At 39.8% G+C, this 23,256-nt stretch overlaps 1 protein-coding gene across 5 annotated transcripts; it reads left to right on the forward strand.

Moving 5' to 3' along the window:
- Positions 1–126: 126 nt before the first annotated feature.
- LOC113669171 (melanotransferrin) lies at positions 127–23,054 on the forward strand. Of its 5 annotated transcripts, none has more exons than XM_089189837.1 (6): positions 14,377–14,599; positions 16,578–16,958; positions 19,177–19,392; positions 19,601–19,873; positions 20,976–21,197; positions 21,868–23,054. In XM_089189837.1, the coding sequence occupies exons 2-6, from the start codon at positions 16,838–16,840 to the stop codon at positions 22,281–22,283; spliced, it is 1,248 nt and encodes a 415-aa protein (XP_089045963.1). In that variant the 5' UTR covers positions 14,377–14,599; positions 16,578–16,837; the 3' UTR covers positions 22,284–23,054. The 5 variants fall into 5 exon arrangements, with proteins under 5 accessions (XP_089045966.1, XP_089045965.1, XP_089045964.1 ...); XM_089189836.1 differs by lacking the exon at positions 14,377–14,599 and adding an exon at positions 15,073–15,845; XM_089189840.1 differs by lacking the exons at positions 14,377–14,599; positions 16,578–16,958; positions 19,177–19,392; ... (1 more) ...; positions 20,976–21,197; positions 21,868–23,054 and adding exons at positions 127–1,070; positions 4,817–5,032; positions 5,257–5,529; positions 6,974–7,192; positions 8,072–9,007.
- The last annotated feature ends 202 nt before the right edge of the window (positions 23,055–23,256 follow it).

Genomic DNA, 23,256 nt, shown 5'->3' on the forward strand with positions numbered 1-23,256 from the left:
CTAGAATCGATAACGCACCGCTGATATTTGCTTGAGAGTATAAACATGCTCTGTACTGCTCGATCGACGATGTCTTTTGTAATCTCAATTGGTAAGCTGATCTCTCGATGCGCACCCAATGCATACATTAGTCAGCATTTGGTGACTTTGATATGAAACACGCTCTAGGGACCAACCATTTCTATCGCAACCGCAGAGAAGTATTCATAAAAATTTATTTGTCTTACCGCGGTCATGAGTTTTAAATAATAACCTCACCGTAGTTTGTCTTCAAATTTGCCACAATTCAGCTTGACAATAGACGGTACCATTTTAAGAATAACGCAGCTGCTGCCCTGGATATCGACAAAATCTGTAATGCAGTTCAGAGTAGTTCGTAAAAGTTTTACGAGATCTCGAAGAAAAGAGAAGAAAAACAACAGATTTGAGACTTAGTTACGACAAAGGTACTTACTGGCCAGAGTACGAGTGCTAGACGAGATTCAAACTGGGGGCGTTCTTCGTCGAATTTTAATCAAAAGTTTCCTGAAATTCTCTGGCCGTAAGAGAAAGTATCCAAGAGAAGTCTCGAGGTGGATTTTATACGTTTAATAAACACAACTGAGGTTACAAGGTCTTCGCAGGTTCGCGAGTGAAGGTTAAGAGAACTGACAACGCTTCGGTTTTACGAAATTATTGGGAGTGTATTTCCGGACGCGTTTACATACTTTACATACTTCTGTAGTCAAAGCTTAGATTACACGATGTGATAATGTGAGTCCCAGTCCCCGACAAAAGGACAAAATACTGTTTGAAATCTCAAAACGTGATTAGTTTCATAAGATCATATGCATCATAGAAATTATATGGTTTCTGGAGAATTTAATCCTTGACTAGTTCCCAGCCTCTCGTCGAAAGGCGTTAACAACTTGTCAAACGATCGCAGTGAAGGGGATGACGGGAACCCATTCGTGACTTTCTTTAAGACACAAGACGTCTTGAGACTCCATTTGCAGAGTGTAGCTTGCAGTTCAGTGTACGCATCATGATTGGATCATTAACTCTACTCAGTGCTCTTGTGGCTTTGCTTGGTAAGTTGAAATTTTAGGATGAGTTCGAAGCGGTTTTCTGTTTTGTATTTAGCTGAGGAGTGAATGTTCTGACCATCAATTTTGAACGTCAGCGATGGTTTACGTTTCAATACCTTTGTTTGCGTGGAAATTCTAAAATTTCCGAATGCTCAGCGTTGACGTTCTGTTGTTTTAAATTCCTGTATTCAATCTATGCATCATACAACAGACTCGTTTTAAGAACGCCTTGTAGCTGCTAGTAGAGAGCTTAAATCATTTACATTTCTCACTTCCTTATGATCAATACAATATTTGTTACGATGTGTAATGGAAGGGCCTATCATTCTAAAGAGCCGCGCGCATAAAGTATCGATTGCAGAAAGTAACGTTCGCGAATATTTGTTTCATGGTTTCCTCGCAAATGTGAGAGCATCGCGCTGATACACTTGAAATTCCGAGTATTTTATTTTCAAGTATTTGCCATAACCTCACCCGAAACGGATCGAATCACACCTATTTTAACTTGATTTGTGTGATCCTGTCTCAAATATGACGCAAATGGCGCCTGCTTCAAGGCTAAATAAATATTAAGGAATTCAGAGAGCTGAAGGAAAGAAGAATGAGCTGAGTGGATCGTGGAGAAAGGAATATCAAAGCAAATGGAATGCGAAATTTTGCACGAAAAGAACAAGTCAAATGCTCTTAGATTTATCTGTAAGACAAGATTTTTAACTTTCGCAGACAGTTTCAATTCACACCGGATGTTTTAACTGAAGCCCAAAATCTTCACGCGATCAAATGTCTCGAGGTACTTTAGCAAAAACTACTGAAAATCACGCCTTTTTGGATCTTTGATTTGTGTTCTTCATTTTGGAGAGGGGGAGAAAATTGGCAGACTATACTACTATCAATTTTTCACAGACGTCAGAAATGTCTATGTAACTAAGATGGCGCTATTTGCATGCGTATGTGAATATGTTACAAAAGCTTTCGACTAAAGTTGAAGCCGCGTCAAATTGTTTGCAGAGATGACATTGAAAATAATCAGGGATTGCTTTGGTTTGCTTTACCATGCACTGCGATTGGTCGAGAGAAGTCGCGCGACTCTCTCAGCCAATCAGCTTTTAATATCAAACCAATAGGGATTTGATCTTGCGTTATCCCTCAGCTTATGTAGTTTACATGTCTTTGATTCGATTTAAGTGATTTTTAGCTCTGTTGAGATTGGGTCGCGATCATTTTTGTTTCCTTCCACGAAAGTCAAACGAAAGAATTCTAACGTCGTTGCCTCATTTTGCTGAAATTCAGGCTCTTTGAACAACCCAGCCCGGATGTTAGAAATGGTGGAGGGATAACATTTCGTTAAATTCTTCAAACGTAGCCCGCAGGGATGTGAGTGAAATGTACGGCGGAAGTCTGATATGCGATAAGGGCCCTATTGTTCGACCTCTTCTCCGGAAAGATAAACTTATGTTTCCAAAGCATCTTAGGACAGGAACAAACTCAAAGAGTTGTCGACTTTCTTTAAGTCATGTTGTTACACACCCGAGGTTTTTTTTTTCCTTAGAGAAAAATTGTAACGGCTTCTTAGTGATCACGTGGCTTTGCATATATTCACATGTATCCCTGGTGGAAGATATTTTGCTGAATGCGATCAATTCCCCCCTTCCCCCCCCCCCCCGAAAAAAAATTAACACGTAATCAGAACAAGGTTACAGCTAACGGCGTGGACAGAGCTAAAATCTATTCGCATGTTTCACGAAATTTTGCGGGTTCGCTTGAAAACCCATAGTAAAATGGTCGAGAACAGAGAACCAAGCCTTGGGCAGAATACCTATTGTTCTCGCGACATTTACTTGCAGTGAGGAAAATATTCTAGATCTGTAACATTAGCGGCGAAGCGTTAACAGCAAGGCTTTCATTGGTCGAGGATCACGCGCGCTTTCCTCCGAAGAGAACACTGCCTTAGCTCATTAGCTTGTCAAGGTGGAGTTATGAAACAAAGACCTCGATCGTAACTTGCTATTTCATCTATTGTTTCTGATATCACAATTAGAGCGCCCCAATTTGAACCTGGCCATTTCAAGCGCTCAATTTGTAATGGCCATATGCGTTCGATATTTACCAGAGAAAATTATTTGTTCATATCTCGCCAAAACTTAATCAACAAACATTACGCTTCATATCAAGTCTACGGTAGTTTGACAAACAGCGGGTGTTTTCCATTATTTCCCGACTAGGATTCGATTGTCTCATCGAAACATTTCTTTTAACGAAAATGAAGTACAAAATAAAGTCTGTAAATCGCTCTAACGTAAGCTTTTTCGAGCCGATGAAAGGAAAAGCGAACGAAGTAGAGCACACGAACAAACAACAAACATGAACAAATTCGCTATTTCTATCGAGCTTTTCATGCTAGTGCTATCGCTGGACTGGAACTGATCATCAGCTTCCGATCGCATACGGATTGCAGGACGATCAGGAATTCAGTGAGCTCTGAAAAGAGCTCCCGACCTAACTAACAGCTTGCTGGTCGATGCTCGTCGTCATGATTTGTCTGTAAAGCGAAGGTTTCACAGTAGATTCACGTGGCAGTTTTGAAATTCGCGGTTATTGTGAATAATTTTACTAGCGAAAGGGTTAAAGCATTGGATACTGTTAAGTTTAACAAGTGCATTGTTGTTCATGGCTGGGCCGAAGACAATGGCTCGCTCGCTCAAAACGCACCATTTTTGAACGCAGCTTCGACTAAAAATTTCTTAACCGAAAAGGATCCCGTTAGCCAATTTCCGAAATTAGAACGGATTCTGGTAGAGAAAAGATTGATCTGCCATTTGCCGTGCGTTGATTTGTCGTGGTAAGGGTTTTAAGAAAATCGCTCTTGAAAATGACTTTCATACTAAAAATGAGCAAATTTTGAGTATTTTCAAGAGCAAAAGGGTTAAAGCTCCAAATTCAGCCTTTTAATTCTTTACGGTGGTCAATTTACGTTTTCAACTCCGTTAAATTACCAGGTATTGGGAATACTTAAACTTATCAGTTAGTAATTGCTATCTTGATCTAACGCAAAATTCTCGTAACCTTCTTACCAAGTCACAAGTAGTTGCAAGAGGGGAGAATTAACAGTCAGATTGTGTGAGTTGAAAGGGCTAACCACGCCATAACACATAACTTCGTTCCTGGGGAAAACGTTCCCAGAAAGACAAGACCCTGGGAACTACTTTGCCAAAAAAGGAATGTAGACGGACAGTAACAAGTACTTGAATAAAAACAATCGTAACAAAGTCATCCTTTTATTACATCCATTGTGGCCCTTGTGATCTGATTGGCTCTCGGTAGAGCAATTTATCCACAAATCGCATTAGCTTTTTCTCGCATTGGCGTCTTTTTTCCCGCCAAAAAACATCCTATTTTAGATTTCACGCTCCTTTATTGTGTGACTGGTTGAATAAGATATTAGTACTTACCAAAAGCTTATATTTAATCAAATCGAACCGGGGACTATTAAAATCTCGTTTTCGATTTTAAATATTATTTGAACTCAACTCATTTCAGTTACCATTGTAAATCAAATATGTACTTCAAGCGACAGTCGTTCGTACATACTAACAGCTTTCCCATGTTACTCTCTGGCCTTAAACGCACCCCGAATCTGAGACAGTTCAAATGTGATCAGGCGAAATTTCTTTGAAAAAATGCTGTGCCTTATAGCCGAAAAAATACGGTAGCTAAATTACTTTGTGTAATCTTGTTTTGCATATCACCAGATCAAGGCCAAGCTTATCAAATGAGATGGTGCACAGTTTCTGATAAAGAACAGCAAAAATGCAACCAGTTTAAGACTGTTCTGAATAAACTGGGGAATGATTCCAATGTTATTGCCAGTTGTGTTCAGGATGATAGTGCAATTAATTGTATGAAAAAGATCAAAAACGGAGAGGCTGATCTAATCACTCTGGACGGAGGAGAAATATATCGTGCAGGTATGATTGTCATTGTTAAGGAAAAGTTTGTAGTAAGAAAGCTCTTTATGATTTATCTTGCTTCTAAGGTGAGTCTGTTTAATCTGGTTACTTTGCCTGGCTGATTCCGTATTCATCAAACAGTAGAGTTTTCTTGACAGTGGAGATTGCGTGATAGGTCACGCAAGGTTTTTTTTTCTTCGCGGATTGATGACGAAAGCTACTACTTGATTTAATATTCCTAGGCAAAGATTATATGATGGTTCCTGTGGTTGCTGAAACTTATGGTGATGGTGACAGCCTCTCTTACTATGCAGTAGCAGTCGTAAAAGAGAATAGTACGATTAAAACCCTAGAAGACTTGAAGGGAAAGAAATCTTGTCACACTGGAGCGGGAAAAACATCTGGTTGGGTTGTACCCGTTGGTACACTGTTGGCCAAGAAATTCATGACTCAAGACTCCAGCTGTAATCCGTACGTATCAGCTGGAGAGTATTTTAAAGAAAGCTGTGTACCAAGTAAGTCATTAAATCATCCGCAATAAGTCATTAGTTTACTAAAGCATCAAAAGCAACCTCGTTCCCAGGGTCCTCTCTCTTCCTCTCTCGAGGGAGGAAGAAAGAGGACCTTGGGAACGAGGTTGCATTGTGTCTCTGACATCTTCGCCACTGTTCGTTTTAGTTAGCTCTCTGATTGGTTACGAAAACTCTCACTACTTAGTCCACCAATCAAATGCGATGCGCAAAACCACCCTAGCCAGGACCACTTGGGATTTTTCCGCTGTTTACCCCTGATCACATAATTATATTACGATAGGATACGTTACGATAACTTTGTTCATACACGGTGTTTCCATCAGTCAATTAAGATACCAGACTATTGACCTATTTACAATAAAAATGATAAAAATATTTCAAACATAGAAACTGCTTTTCATAGGGGCCGTGTCTAAAAATTTACTTAAACTCAAAATATTACTTAAAATCGTGGCGATTCAATTTAGATTTGAAATCGGTCAACGAGGGTGCTTGCTTTAGGTCTATAGGTAAGTTGTTCCACGGCTAAGCTCCGCTATATACGAAAAATTTCCCTTGAGATAATCAATTCGAGGTTGTGGAAGAACTAGTAAGAACTTGTTTGTTTTCGGTATTTCTCAAATGATAAGCCCAACGTTTCGTATCACAGATAATTGGCAAAAAATGACGTTCGGCAGGACGTCAAATGAACCTTGAGTTTTGTTCCGACTTAGGTGTCGCTCATGTTTTCGAGCAACTCTTTAAAGCTAAGTTTCAAATTATTATTCTTGACCGATGTTAGCAATTATTGCAAATAACGAAAAAAGAAGGCCTTTAATTAACGTTTATATATAAAAATATCATGAAATTTAGGTAGCAACTTTTGAATATTAGGTAGTAACTTTTTGTATCTTTAGCAATTTTTTAGCAACTTTTTGCCATTCTAGTGAGCGACTCTTTCCAGCATTTAATTATCCTGGATTTCTCCAGCCGCTGGAGGTAGTATCCATGGAAGGTCACAGATTCGATTTTATAACTGTAATGGACAGTCGCAGGTTTCACAAGGTCTTCGTACGATCACGGTCAAAGGCTAACTTAAATTACGTTGCATCGGACTGGAAACTAATTGAGTCTGCTCTTTCCGGTGATTTGACATATTTCCGTAGTCAACGATTACATAATAGCGTAATGTGTGCCCCAGTCCTCGACTTAACGAGCACAATTAAGACAGACCTACTTCAATTCCCTTTATGTTAAGGGACTTGGAGTGGCCCAATTTATGCTAAGGGACTTGAGCTGAATGGGCCACTTGGCTGAAATACTGACTTTACCTTAACCTACAACCGATTAAAAAAAAGAAGAAAAAAAATATATATATATATAAACTGATTTCGATTGTTTTGTCTTTGAATTTCACTAGTTTCATAATTTTACTTTTTAACACTAGGTGTTAAGAACCCCGATATTGATAAAGATGATAATAATCCCAACAACCTGTGCGCGCTATGCCAAGACGAATGCAAGAATCCGGGAAAGTACTCTGGTTACAGTGGCGCCTTCAAGTGCTTGGTGGATGATGTGGGTGAAGTGGCATTTGTAAAACATACAACAGTGCCGGGGAATTCAAGTGGTTATTTGTACCTGTGCAAGAACGGAAGTACTGGTGGTATGAACTATATTTAAATCAGATTAGTAATTCTTTGTTTCTTCGTTCTACTTCTACTAGAATTAATATTTCTCGAGTACTTTGTTTTTCAAAAATTTCAATAGTTGAAGCCATATTTGGTGGCCCTTCCCTGGTAATACATTATGATTTCGTTCTAGTTTTTAAACTTTCCGATAATCTAAGCCTTCAAATCAATTTCGTACTGGTAATGTACTGGTAATGTGGGCCAGCGTGAGTGAGTTTTAGCTCAGTTTCAGAGGTTACGCCTCGAAACTGTTTTTGTTTTGTTTTTTACTTTAGCCCGATGAGCGTAGGACTCAGCTTTCTGCCTCCCAAAGACTTCGTTTGTCTGTGCACTATTTTCTTTGCTCCTCATTTTTTTGACACACTCAACACAGCAACTTGAAATATATGACTAACATTTTCGGAAAGATGTGCATGATCATTGTACCTGTTTGGCATGTCATTATAATATATAGATTTAGGCAAACCTAAAAGCGGAGACCGCATATTTTTTTTTCCCGCACGTCTCTTCAACAAAACTAAAGCCCCTACTATGGATAAAGTGCGTGGTAATATTAATGGATTTTCATTCTTAACTTCTCCGTGTCCGTGTAGAGGACTGATTATAAGATAGTGCCCGTGGTACAGTTAGCTGCGCATGCTAAAAGTAGCACCTTGTACGGTCGGTTGTACGGTCGTACGGTCGTACGGTCGTACATCCAATTTTTTTTCGGCTTGATGGGTTACTACTATTTTGTATAATTACGGGACTACGCCCTGCGAGCTCCGCTATAACCGCTGACACTACCTGGAAACTCTTGGTACATGTTATAACTGTTAACAATTATTTTCCTTTTCCTGAATTTTTTTTTTCAGCAATTGGTGATCACGTTAAGTGCAACTTAGCCAAAGTTCCCTCTCACGCTGTAATGACGAAGAAGGGAAGCAGTAACAAAGCAAACTACGCTAGCATCTTGATAAAAGCATCAGATGCGTATGGAAACGACACCGGGTCTGTGTTCAGGATGTTTGACTCAAGCAAGTGGGACGGTAAAGATCTCCTTTTCAAAGATTCCACGGTCAAGCTTATAGACGTCGGTGGTAAGACCTACAAGGCGTTCCTTGGAGACAGCTATTTGAAAGACCTCGAGGCGTTGAATCCATGCCCAACCACACCCAACTCAGGAACCAAGCTGATTATGCCTTACTTGATTGGTTCTGTCGTTTTCGTGTTGACAGCTCTGTTCGTGTCCGGAACTGTACATTACTGAAAACCTTTACCAGATAACTAATCCAAGAGCTGCAGATTGTAGAAGTGTCACTACTAACTTATATAATTTTTTATTTGTCTAATTAGGTAGCTAGAGTTTTTGGCACTGATGTCGCTTTGCTATAGTAATACAAAATTTCCGGTAGACACCAGAACTTTAGTTGCCTACTTGCGGAGGCTTCACGCAACGCTATTCGTCACGGTCCAATCGATCGCAGCGTAAGAAATCTTGGCACAGCTGGTGATCGGGCTGATGTCGGCGTATTTCAAGTCTGTGCATTTTTTCGTAACACGAGTGTAACTGGCCTTGCATGTAGTTCATCGTTTTATCCTTAAAAATACTGATAGACAAAGCTACGTGGATATTGAAGATAAAACGGCAAGTGAGGTATAACAAAGAGAAAGGAGTAGCTTTGTTGTTTTGTTCGGTAAACATCACATTCATAGGGATACTGTCGAAGTAAGGGAGCTGTAGTCGTAATCTAGAAGAAAGCTTTGTTCGAAAGGCTGAATTAAAAAAGCTTGAAGTGAAGAAAAGGAAACATACTTTTGTAACATTTACTGCTGTGTGAACAGGGAACGTATTCGAATGCTCATGACCAATTCTACGTTTTCTTGAATAACAAAGCAAGAAAGTGAATTTTTACTCATGAAAGTTGTTTTTCCTTTGTTTCACCATGATTAGAATAAGCAAAGCCGGTCTTTTTTTTTTTGTCAGCTTGTTTTTCACTCTTTTTAAAATACCTTAAAGGTACAGATAATGTAAGGGAAGTACGTGATCCTCATTTAACTGTGCAGGGCTCTCAGTTGGTGGAAATGGGGGGGGGGGGGAAAGGAGGCTCAGAAATGGTCATTCTTCAGTTGTTCCCCTGTCAACCGCAAGAACCCTCGGTCATTCGCCGGCTCTCTCACTCGTTTTCAGAAAAGTTCACCCGTCAGAAAGTTCGCGGAACAGTCCATATAACTTTGCTTCACTGCATCCATCTCTCTCCACCCACTCAAGTGCTTAGCCCGCGCGCCACCCAAACTCTCTTCTTGCTCAAATTGTTTTCCCCTCGCTTCACATAATGTACATTTTATTAAACGTAAAACACTATGATACATCACAATGAACCTTTTAGCCTGAGCTAATAAGAGTGGGACGTGTCTTGATAAGATGAGTAGAAAAGAGTAGATGCAAAAAAAACTAGTTACGGAGAGAAATACCTCAAGGGAGAAATATTTAAAAAACGCGCATAGAATCAAAGGGAGTCATATCCTACAAAATAATTTCTCATCAGTATCTTATACCATTAGTAAGTTCATATGTTGGTCAAAGTCGGCCTAGGTCTTAAATCTTCATCGCAACCAGGCTCAGGGCATTACTGTGAGGAACTATCGTTGCCATCATCACCATCCCCTTTGCTTTCTCCTGCTGACGCAAATCGTCGAGCAGTAGTGGGGAAGAATAGAATCTCCTCCACGAGATCCGTCTTTTTCTGTGGACAAATTACAATTTTATTATTCCCAGTTCCAACATTATACACTGCGCAGACCCTCTTGTGTAAAATCAAAGTTGTGTAGGCTATTGAAATTGGCAATCTTGTCAATTTCAAGAGGCCAGGTCTGTTCCTGGACTATGCACACTGAAGCCGTCATACCCCTAACCGGCCTCTCTTTCAACTCCACGGTGGTATGCATGTCTTTGGCAGAAACAACATCATGGCCTTCGTTGCAGTATCTCCTTATTGATGCTTTTAACGGACACAAAATCCTGTCACACATATCTTCTCCAGCCTGTGGCTTAATAATCGTACCTCACAAGTTCGATTCCCTGGCGATGTCCGAGCTCTCGTAAGGATGATACTAGCTTACTATTGTGATTGCAACCTGCTTCCTCTGATCTTAGAAAAGCCTTTCTTATTCCTGGATTTTGTAACTTCACGGTGAAAAGAGATTTTCAAGGACTGACAGCACTGAAAACCAGTCTTGTTTACAGCTGTTAAGAAGGTGTACGTAGCAGGTTATTTCTAGGCTTTCCTCCTGTCTTACAACAACGCTACTCACATGCCAATTGATTCCTCTCTTGGCAAACCATTCTGCTTGTTTTTCCCGGAACTTCATGGCTATGAACTTCATTGCTCAGTCGACTACTATAAATGCGTCATCTCCCTTCAAAGAATCAAGAATTTGCCGCTTGCAGTGATCCGGGTTCTCTGTTCTCAGGATATGCCCTTTCCATTCTAAGATCTTAGCGGCAGCATTGTTTGCTTCATACAGACGGTCTTCTGCTTGAACCTTACCCAACTGCATTGTGTACTTAGAAATAGCACCTTTTACTACTTCAAGAACACTTTTCAGCTTCTCACAATCCTCACACTTCATATGCAGTATGCAGCATGAAGAATGAAAGTATGCAGTCACACGGACTGTGACTGCATGCTCTCTGAAAGTCAGTGTCACCAGCATCGCTCAGTGCAAAGAACATACAGTGATCGGCGCATTTGCTTTCATCCTCTTTGCAGTGATTACGGTATTTAGTCTTCAAATACAACTTGCTTTCCTGAAGCCTCTTCCGAACTTCTTTACACCAATCCTTTTCTGCTCCCACGTGTTCCAGTCCGTCTATAACTTAGGAAAAATCCTTAAAACCATCCACTCCCTCAGCAGCAGTATTGTCTAGATCCCGCCATGATTTCCTCTGTGTGGCCTCTTGAACTTCAAGTACTCTCTACATCGTGAGTTTACTTATCGGTTGAAATCCAGTTTCTTTGCAATGGTCCATGTATTGATCAATGATGTGTGCAACACGTTAGGTGTAACAAACTCTTCACCGCCCTCAAGTTTGATGATGCGAGTACCGTAGGCTACGTCTTGATGGTAATGTGGCCTCACAGTGAACTCTAAGAGGTGGCTTAGCTGACGCTGATGTATACGGATTCTGTGATGCGGGATTTTTCAATAGGCACTCCAGGCTCCTCAAACTTCGCCTGTGCTCTTGCTTTCTTTATTTGTCTATCGGAGAGGTTTTCAAATGGCTGATGTATGCGTTTAAGTTCGTTGGCTGAGAATCTATTAGCGCCGATAAATACTCAGTATTTGAGTCTTTAGTGATTTTGTGAGAGTATTTTGATAAGCGATCATAAGGGTTGAAGGCCAACATCAATAACTGTCTTGCACTTCCGTTCCAGCTGCTCATGGTCCGCGACCGCCTGGAATAACGCTTTACCATCTCCTGGAGCCATGACATCGCACACCACCTGGCACGCTTCCCCAGCTTTTTGAACAGATTCAGATTTTTCAGGAAAAGACCATTTTTCCCAACAATCTGCTTGGGATTCCAAATATGTAATCCTGGGCTTTTGTACAGCATCGCTGAGGCTATCAATGCATGCATTAAAGACTTGAACTGGATCTTGGACATTTCGTCTCGCTAGTCTGAAATCCTGTATGTCTGTGCTTTCGTCAAGCGCCAACACGGCTGAAGGAGTCCACATTTCATCATTGATGCTGTGGGATAGCCCGAAAGAACTTGGTGTAATAGGTGAGCTCATGGCCCGTTTGAACTTTTCTAGAGCAGCATCTTTGCTTGGCCCTCGGTAAAAGATGCTAAGTTTCAGATGAATGTTAACCCATAAGCTGGGCAACAGGCTCTCAAAGTCAACTGGGTGCGAGTGATTAAAACTAGAACGTACGAACGAGAAGTCACTCGAGAAAAAGCCATGGTGTCTGTTTTCTCAGATGCTTGCTACAGGCCTTTTAGGCAGGCTAACTGTTTTAGCACTAGGAGCATCTTTTTTGTAGTTTACAAAATATCAACAAAAACCGAATCAATACAAACATATATGTCTTGACGTGCGTCTTGCGATTAACGTGACCAAAGGCAAGTACCTCGAGATCCTTGAAACAGGCAAGACACCAGTAAGCCATGATTATTACTTAGGTTACTTGTTGACAATTACCGCCCAAAAAACAATTTTTTATTGGAAAAAGGTTATGTATCTTGGCTTAAGTACACAACCGCATGCATCAATATCAAACGCTTTTTATTTACAGAAACCCTTTTACCTCACATAAGTGCAAGAATCACTTGCTTCTTTCTCAGTGGATTCCAAAGGGACCTAATGCATTTCCTTCACAGAGGCATTGTGCTTGTTGCGGCAGTTGATACAAATAACTGGACGTTGGAAAAAGTGGATTAATATACGAACGAGCAATTGGGGAGAAAACGGTAGAGACTGGTTGAAATGAGCCACTTATTTGAAATCACTTGCTCCTACCTGAACCTGCTTGTACAAGAACGCCGTACATCTTAGAAAGGCCCTTTAACGTTTCCAAATTGACAAAATACCGGCTCGTTGCCCCCTTGGAATCGCTACCAGGGTGTGTGGAATACTAGCACGCTGATCTTTGGCGCCAGAACTTCCCTTAAGTGTGCCTATGCTTTGCGCAGGCCCACATTTTTGCCATAACTGAGTCTTCTACATCGAACAGGCCAGCCCTTGTTGGGATAAATTCTCCTTCCGTGACACTCTCTTTTGACAAATGGATTAAGGGGAGATGACTCTCTACTGAATCAGTACACTGAGGCTAGTTAAACAAACCTGGAACTCCTCGTGAGTCACCGCACGAAGTTTCTGAGGAGCGCGGACGAAAACAGGACATCTTATTGCGAATACCGCTTGAAGAATTAAGTGTCATCAATCGCAAACAAACCAGTACCGAGAGAGGTAATTGAATCTCATTTGATAAAACTACGCGCTTTACAACGTAAATGTGGCTAATTTTGGAAAAATGAGGCGACACGCAACGAAATAATTTATTTCCGCAAGAAACGTGGGGTCCTTTTCCACGAGAACTCTCTAAAGTTCTCAATAGAAACTGTCATATAAACAGTTGCACAAACAGAATTTCTCTTATTCCTGCCGACAAGAATTCTGAGCCAAAAGACGATGTTATCGCTGCTTTATTTAGATGAGAGAGGTAATTTAGGATAATTTCTCAATTGAATTGCGTGACAGAGTCACTGGTCACGGTATATTTCAGTATGTGCTGTTATCGCCAGTTACACTGGATAGAATCCTGTGGTTTGGATCTGAGATTTTCATACAGCTTTGAATAGCTTAAGCTGTCAGAACTCAAATATGAAATGACAAAAGCCAAATTTAAAAAAAAAAGAGTTTGCCATTGAAATGTTGATCCAGTGCTAATCAAATTATGATATTCGATACGTTGTTGTTGACGTCTTTCGTCATTAGATAGTAAAATTTGTCAAATTTTGGCCTTTTAAAATATTTAGAATATCAATCAGTGTGGTCTAGAAACTCTTTCCTACCATCTTTTCAACTAAAAATTGTTAAAATCTAGGATATATCAAGCTAGTTATATAAAACGGTCGGTGTTTGCTTACTGAATTAATTTGCATAATTCGGCTGTCACGCTAGCAAAATCGCTTAAAGTTTGAAGTCACCACGGCGAAGAAACTTAGTAAGTGCAAGAAGTTTTTACATTTTTCTGCTACCAAAAATCTTATTAGAAGAAATCAAGTGGAGTTTTCAATGGTCTGGTCTAGGCTTGAGCAATATCAACCAAGAACGAAAGAGTACTTTTGATTAATTTCAGAAAGCTGTCTAGCGAGTGTTTTTAAATAAATTTTGATGAACCTCCGAATAAACGAATATCAAAATTGCAACGCTTTTTAATGCTTTTTATACACCTTACATATCATTATGACCTTTTGCAGCTTTGACTATTGAGAGCTATAAAAATTTTATTTTTACGTATTTCTATAAACTAATGTGGTTTTGTTTATTTGCCACTAAAGATAATTTTTTGGGGAAATTTTGAGGGAAACCTTTGTTCCGATGCTAAATGCCCTGAAGCGCTCTTACAGAGATCGCCACGTAACAACTTGTCAAAAGATTGCGTCGAAGGGGAACCCATTCATGACTGTGTAGCTTGAAGGAGGGTTCCCGATAGGTTTTTCGGGATCCGGGATTGAGAGTATTACAAGGCCGGGATTCGGGAATATAAAGTAAGAGGGGAGCGAGAGAAAATTTTTAGTCGGGATCGCAGGACTGAAGAACTCTTGCAGTGCAGTGTACGTATCATGATTGGATCATTAACTCTACTCAGCACTCTTGTAGCTTTGCTTGGTAAGTTGAAATCCTAGGATGAGTTCGAAGTGGTGTTTTGTTTTGTACTCAGCTGAGGAGCGAATGCTGTGACGATCTATTTTGAGCATCAGTGATGGTTTACATTTGTATCAATACCTTTCCTTGCGCGGAAATTTTAAGATTTCCGAACGCTTTTGATTACACACCTATCAACAGTATTCATCGACCTTCTGTTGTTTGAAATTCCTGTTTTCAATCAATGTAAATTTACTGAACAGATTCGTTTTAAGAATGCCTCGCAGCTGCTAGTAGATAACTTAATCATTTTAATTATTCACTTCCTTATCATCAATACAATATTGGTTGCGATGAAAGGCTTAGAAAGGCTTATCATTCTCTACAGCCGCGCGCATGAAATCATCCAATTGCAGAAAATAACGTCTGGCATTATCCGTTTTATGATTTCCCAGCGTACGTGAGAGCATCGCGCTGATACAATTGAAATTTTGAGTATCTCATTTTCAAGTATTTGCCTAAACCAGACTTGAGACGGATCGAATCGCACCCATTTCAACTTGATTTGAGTGACCTTGTCTCAAATATCCCATCTCAGACAAGAATGGCGCCTGCTTCAATGCTAAAGAAATATTAAGAAATTCAGCGAGCTAAAGGAAAGAATTATGAGCTCAGTTGATGGTGGAGAAAGGAATTTCAAAGCAATTAGAATCCGAAATTTTGCACTGAAAGAATGAGTAATATGCCCTTAGACGATCTGTAAGATAAGATGTTAAACTTCCGCTGACAGTTTCACTACACCAGATGTTATGACTGAAGCCCCAAAAGTAACATGTGGTCAAATGTCACGGGGTATTTCAGCAAAAACTATTGAAAATCACTCATTTTCGATCTTTGATTTGGATTCTTCGTTTTGGAGAGGGGGAGAAATTGCAAGAGTATGATACAATTAATTTTTCACAGACGTCAGAAATGTAAATCTAGCTACAATGGCGCTATTTGGATACATATGTGAATTTGTTATTAGTTCGGGATAGTTATTACGACACAATATGGCGACCATTTCGTCAATCGAAGATTTTCGTATCCAATTCGAAATGTTCACTGTTTATCCGTTATTACTCGCCGTATGTACCAATAATTCGATTGGAAATTAGTGAATAGATACTGATCTTCGCGTGTACTCAAGATGGTGGTCATCAAGGAGTGATAGAGGCGAAATTTTGGGCACAGAAGTAACAGGACAGTTGAAATGACACGTTTGGTTAAGGTATGTTTTTCAACTTTGCCTTTAAGTTTAGGTCAGTACGTGAATTTTTTCGGAGTTCAAAAAATTTTGCAGCGGTTCTTCAATCTATTTTCTTCCGATGCATCTGTTCATTACCGTGATGCAAACTGCAGGAAAAAAGTGCTGGGGGTGGTCTTGAATAACCGGTCAGGCAGTCGCCAAACTCCATTTTGTGTTTTTGACGATGTTTCCAATCTTTCTGTTTATCATTCGAACATTATTGTCTAATTTACGATCTCTTATCACTGAACAATACTCAGTTTGTAAGAAAACCTTTTTAAAACAATGATGGTTCCTTTCATTGTGCTGTTATTGCCTGAAGAGAACCTAAGAATCGCCTAGTCAAACGAGAGCCCGCTGTCATCGAATGTTATTCTCCGTTTTAGGAGTGACCTTGGTTTGGCCTCTAGTTGCTTCATGCTAAAGATAAACTCTGGCTTGATAAGCAATGTGGCTCAAGTACAGGCTTTTACTTTATCTTGCCACAAGTCAGGAAATGGTCTGGGAATAAAGGTCCTTCAAGGTCATGGAAAACTCACGGAATTTCACTCTACAAGATACTTGTTCAGTTTTATTGCAAGATTTTGCGGTAAATGTATTAGAGAAACCTGTTTAGAATATTAACATATGATTTGCAAAGAGTGAAACGGTATAAATATAATTGTAGGTGTACATATATTCTTTAAAATCTGAATTCTGGTTATCTTTGTGTAGGTATGTAATGTTTTGCCAAAAGAAACAGCGAGGCGAAGTACTACCCCCTACAACGGACGCCTTAACCTAACGCATCAAGCGAGCTAATTGTCAGGCATATGTATAGAGGAATGCTTTGAAAGCGATGCAGCAACTACGGCCACCAGAAAGTAAGAGTTGGTAAATAGAAGGTGAAATGTTGAAACCTGTCCTGATGACCAAGGACCCAGCACCAAGAAGTCTGTTGGAACTAACCACATGCCAATGCAGAAGATTGTGTTATGCAAGTTGTTCCTGTTCTAGAACCGGCCTTCCCTGTACAGAGTCCTGCATGGCAGATGATGAAGCCTGCCCGGAACCCTCAGTGCACACTGCTGTATTGTGATAGTGACTCTGAAAATGGTGACTATGACTAGCTATAGCTAGGCGCCTCCTTAACCCTTTAACTCCCAGGATCTGATTGTTAATTCTCCCTCCCTTGCTGCAACACATTTCCTTGTAAATTAGTTGGAAGAATTTGGTGTCGGATCAAGATAAAAACTTCTGCCTGATACATTTGAGTATTCTCATCACCTGTTTGCTGGATAGTGGATGAATATTGTAAGGAGAAGTTACATGTGAATCACTTCTGGGAGTTAAAGGGATAACCACATACATGGTTTATTACTCTTGAAAACCCTAACGTACTGTTTGAAACAGGATGGTGCGCTCAATTTGAGGTGCATTATGTAAATCGATCAATGTTCTTACGCGGTTGCTTTTTAGTAGTAGTTTCGCAAAATTTAAACTGTTAGCAACTGTCGATTGTAAATAGAGAGGACAACTTGTTCAAGACTGCCTTATGTTACTATATGTAAACCGTTTTTCTGAAAAGAATTGATATTAGCTCTTCAAGGATTCACAGTAGTGATAGCCTGAAAACTTTAACACTATCATCTTAAACTAGAAGCGTGTTCATGTCTTGTCATTTACTTGTCCAAGCATTCATCTTCCATCATTAAACAAAGAAAAAAATACCTGTAAATGGTGAAGTGATTATTTTGGACAGCCAAATGATAAAGGTTTGTGATAAGAAAGGCCGAGAATCAAATTTTATACTTGATTATAAAAAGACAAGGATATTTAATATTTTGAAGGGTTTCTCAGGGATTTCTCATGTCACGTGATGAGTCACGTGTCGTCCCTTCATGATAAAAAACCAATGAAGCAGGTATTTTGAACTAACTGGGTATTTGGACCGCAAATGTTGATAAGGGTGTTAAAAAAAGGAGTAAACAAAATGTCATGCACTTTACAACCTCGTTTTCACCCCGACGAAGGGGTAACGTAGAAAAACCCCCCTTTCTCTCTGATCGTATACCACTTTCCGACTTCACGACGTAGTGAACGTTACTCAAGAGGTATTGGTCTAATAAAATCAGCTGTCACACCTTTTCTAGCTCGTGGGTTGAACGAAACCCCGATTTTCCGGTCTCTGCTACCGGACTACAAGGACAAAATCAAAGAGATAGTCATGTTGTTACGCTCCCGAGGTTTCCCTTGCTTAAGCACGGCTTTGCGTGTATTCACATGTATCCCTGGTGGAAGGTATTTTGCTGAATGCGTTACCCCCTCACCGCCCCCCGCCCCCTCACCCAAAAAAAAGGGCACGTGATCAGAACAAGGTTACAGCTAGCGGCGTGGACAGAGCTAAAAACTATTTGCATATGTCACGAAAATTTTACGGGTTCGCTCGAAAAACTATCGCGAAATGGTTAAGAACAGAGGAAATAGAATAAAGAGGGTTGAAAGGGACGGGTCTAGAGTCTTTGCCGCCTTCCACCAAGCATGGTACCCTCTGCAGCTAATTTCACCTTGACCCCTTAACTCCCGGAAGTGATAAAAATGTAACTTCTCCCTATAATATTCGTACATTATCCAGCAAATAGGTAATGGAAATACTTGAACTTATCAGTAGTTGCTGTCTTGATCTAACGCAAAATTCTTGTAACTTTTTCACCAAGTTACAAGTAGCAGCTAGAGGGGAGAATTAACAATGAGATCGTGAGAGCTAAAAGGATTATCTACGCCATAATACATAACTTCATTCCTGGAAACAAACGTGCCTGGACAGACAAGACCCTTGGAACGAATTTACCGAACAAAAGTATTGTAGACAAACAGTACCAAAAGGACAGTAAAAAGTACCTGAATGAAAACAATCGTAACAAATTCCTCCTTTTAGTACATCCATTGTGGTGCTTATGATCTGATTGGCTCTCAGCAGCGCGATTTATTCGCGAATCGCATTAGCTTTTCGTCGCATTGGCGTCAGACATCATGCTTGTGATTTAAAATCGAACAGAGACTGTTAAAATCTCGTTTCCGATTTAAAATATTATTTAAACTCAACTCATTTTAATTACCATTGTAAATCAATAACTTCAAACGAGAAGCGTTTGTACACACTAACAGCTTTCCTATGTTACTTTCTGGCCTTCTCAAAGTTTGAAGACGCACCCCGAATCTGAGACAGTTCAAGTGTGATCAGGCGAAATATCTTTGAAAAAATGCTGCGCCTTATAACCGAAAAATACGGTAGCTAAATTATTTTGTTTTATCTTGTTTTACCTATCACCAGGTCAAGGCCAAGCCTATCAAATGAGATGGTGCACAGTTTCTGATAAAGAACAGCAAAAATGCAACGAGTTTCAGACTGTTCTGGAAAAACTGGGGAAAGATTCCAATGTTAACGCGAGTTGTGTTCAGGATAATAGTACAATTAATTGTATGAAAAAAATCAAAAACGGAGAGGCTGATCTGATTACGTTGGACGGAGGAGAAATATCTCGTGCAGGTATAATTGTCATTGTTAAGGAAAAGTTTGTGATAAGAAAGCCCATTATGATTTATCTTGCTTCTAAGGTGAGTCTGTTTAATCTTGTTACTTTACCCGGCTGGTTCCGTATTCATCAAACAGTGGAGATTGCGTGAAATGTCACGCAATGTTTTTTTTTTTTTTTTTCGCGGATTACGGAAGCTACGACTTGATTTAATATTCCTAGGTAAAGATTACATGATGACTCCTGTGGTTGCTGAAACTTATGATGAGGTTGGTATTCCCTATTACTATGCAGTAGCGGTCGTAAAAAACAAAAGTACGATCAAAACCCTGGAAGACCTGGAGGGAAAGAAATCTTGTCACACAGGAGCGGGAAAACCATCTAGTTGGGTTGTTCCCGTTGGTACACTGTTGGCCAAGAAATTCATGACTCAAGACGCCAGCTGTAATCCGTACGTATCAGCTGGGAAGTATTTTAAACAAAGCTGTGTACCAAGTAAGTCATTAAATCATCTGCAACAAGTCATTAGTTTGCTGAAGTATCAGAAGCAACCTTGTACCCAGGGTCCTCTCTCTTCCTCTCTCGAAGGAGGAAGAAAGAAGACCCTGGGAACGAGGTTGCATTAAAGACACTTTGGTATTCGCCAATCCTTGGTGTATCTGTGGCATCTTCGTTTTAGTTAGCTCTCTGATTGTTTATGAAAACTCGAACTAGTTAGTCCACCAATCAAATGCGATGCGGGAAACCACCCTAGCCTGGTACTCGGCAATTTTTCGCTGTTTACCCCTGATCATATAATTATATTACGATACGATAACTTTATTCATACAAGGTATTTCCATCCGTCTATTAAGATACCGGTACCTGACTATAGCTATTTACCTATATATAATGAAAATTATAAAAATATTTCAAAAATAAAGACTGCTTTTCATCTAGGCCGTGTCTAAACATTTACTTAAACTTAAAATATTACTTTAAATTGTGGCGACTCAATTTAGATTTGAAATCGGTCAATGAAGATACTTTCCTTAGGTCTATATGTAAGTTGTTCCACAGCTAAGCTCCGCTATATACGAAAAATCTTTGGCAATTTTTTAGCAACTTTTTGCCGTTCCAGTGAGCAACTCTTTCCAGCATTTAACTATCCTGGATTTCTCCAGCCGCCGCTGGAGTCAATATCCAAGGAAGGTCACAGATTCGATTTTATAACTTTAATGAACAATCACAGGTTTCACAAGGTCTTCGGACGTTCACGGTCAAAGGCTAACTTAGATCACATTGCTTCAGATTAACAACTAATTGGGTGTGCACTTTCCGGTTGAGTGACATATTTCCGTAGTCAACGATTACATAATAGCGTAATGTGCGCCCCAGTCCTCGACATAACGAGTAAAATTGGGACGGGCCTACTCCAAGTCCCTTTATGTCAAGTAAACCGGAATTAGCTCACTTGGCTGGAATACTGACTTTACCTTAACCTTACAACCGATCAAGAAAAAAAATTATATATCTATATTTAGAATAGATATAAACTGATTTCGATTGTTTTGTCATTGAATTTCACTTATTTTATGATTTTACTTTTTAAACTTAGGTGTTAGGAACCCCGATATTGATAAAAATAATGATAATCCCGACAACCTGTGCGCGCTATGCAAAGACGAATGCAGGACTAATAAGGGAAAGTACTCTGGTTACAGCGGCGCCCTGAAGTGCTTGATGGATGATGTGGGTGAAGTGGCATTTGTAAAGCATACAACCGTGCCGGCAAATTCAAGTGGTTACTTGTACCTGTGCAAGGACGGAGGGACTGGTGGTATGAACTATATTTAAATCAGATTAGTAATTCTTTGTTCCTTCGTTCTACTTCTACTAGAATTAATATTTCTCGAGTACTTTGTTTCTCAAAAATTTCAATGGTTGAAACCAAATTTGGCGGCCCTCCCATAGTTATAAATCATAATATTGTTCCAGTTTTTAAACTTTCCGATAATTTAAGCCTTCAAACCAATTTCGTAATGAAGCAAGTGATTATACTTACAGGTAATGTGGGCCGGTGTGAGTTTTTTTTATTTCCTCGTGTTGGTCATCGATGTTTTGGCGTCAAAATAGCCAGTAGAACTATCATCAGTGATGGCTTCTTTAAATTAGCTCTTTCTGAGTTTCAGCTCAGTTTCGGTTAGCACAATCTCAGAGATTCCGCCTCAAAACTGTTTTTGTTCTGTTTTTTACTTAACTCGATGAGCGTAGAACTCAGCTCTCTGCCTCCCAAAGGCTTATTTTGTCACTACTTTCTTTCCTCCTCATTTTTTTTGACATACTCAACACAGCAACTTGAAATATATGACTAAAATTTTTGCATAGATGTGCATGATCACTGTACCTGTTCGGCACGTCATTATATAACCGCTGACACTACCTGGAAACTCTTGGTACATGTTGAAACTTTTAAAAAACTTTTTCCTTTTCTTGAATTTTTTTTTCAGCAATTGGAAACCACGATAAGTGCAACCTAGCTGAAGTTCCCACTCATGCTGTAATGACGAGAGAGGGAAGCAGTAACAAAGCAAACTACGCTAGCATCTTGTTAAAAGCATCAGATGAGTATGGAAACGACACCGGGTCTGGGTTCAGGATGTTTGACTCAGGCAAGTGGGGCGGAAAAGATCTTCTTTTCAAAGATTCCACGATCAAGCTTGTAGACGTCAGTGCTAAGAACTACACGGCGTTGCTTGGATACAGTTATTTGAAAGACCTCGAGGCGTTGAATGCATGCCCAACCACACCCATCCCAGCGACAACCACCACAACCTCAGGAACCAAGCAGAATAGGCCCTACTTTATTGGTTCTGTCGTTTTCGTGTTGACAGCTCTGTTCCTGTCCGGAGCTGTATATCACTGAAAACCTTTACCAGATAACTCATCCAAGAGCTGCAGATTCTAGAGGTGTAACTACTAGCTTATGTAATTTTTTATTTGTCTAATTTGGTAGCTAGAGTTTTCGCCGATGTCACTTTGCTACAGTAATATAGCCTGAAAATTCCCGGTAGAAACTAGAACTTTAGTTGCCGAATTGCAGAGGTTCCACGCTTGTTACTCAACGCTATTCGTCACGGTCCGACCGAGCGCTGCGTAAGAAATCTTAATACAGTTGTTGACCAGCCGGCTGATGTCGGCGTAGTTCAAGTCAATGCATTTTTTTTTTGTAATACGAGTGTAACTGGCCTTGCATGTAGTTCATCGTTTTATCCTTAAAAATACTGATAGACAAAGCTACGTGGATATTGAAGATAAAACGGCAAGTGAGGTATAACAAAGAGAAAGAAGTAGCTTTGTTGTTTTGTTCGGTAAACACCAAATTCATTGGAATAGTGTCGAAGTAAGAGAACAATGATCGTTATCTAGAAGAAAACATTTTTTCTTTGTTTCGTTCGAAAGGCTGCACTAGAAAAGATTGTTGTGAGTTATAGAAACGATTAAGACGAAGTCAATAACTTGAAGAAAAGGAAACTTACTTTTAATGCTGTGTGAACAAGGAACGTAATCGAATGCTCATGACCAACTCTACGTTTTCTTGAATAGCAAAGCAAGAAAGTGAATTTTTACTCATAAAAGTTGTTGTTCCTTTGTTTCACCATGATTAGAATAAACAAAGCTGGTCTTGTATTGTCAATCTTTTTCTTCGTTTTTCACTATTTTTAAAATACCTTGACGGTACCGTAGTGCAAGAGGAGTACGTGATCCTCATTTGACTGTGCATGGTTCCCAGTTGCTGGAAATGGAGGGAAAAGAAGCTAAAGAAAACAGAAGTGGTCATTCTTCAGGTGTTCCCCTGACAACCGCAAGAACCCCTCTGTCATTCGCCGGCTCTCTCG

The sequence above is a fragment of the Pocillopora damicornis genome, chromosome 12 (genome assembly GCF_964200805.1).
Source record: "Pocillopora damicornis chromosome 12, jaPocDami1.2, whole genome shotgun sequence".
Classification (NCBI taxonomy): Eukaryota; Metazoa; Cnidaria; class Anthozoa; order Scleractinia; family Pocilloporidae; genus Pocillopora; species Pocillopora damicornis.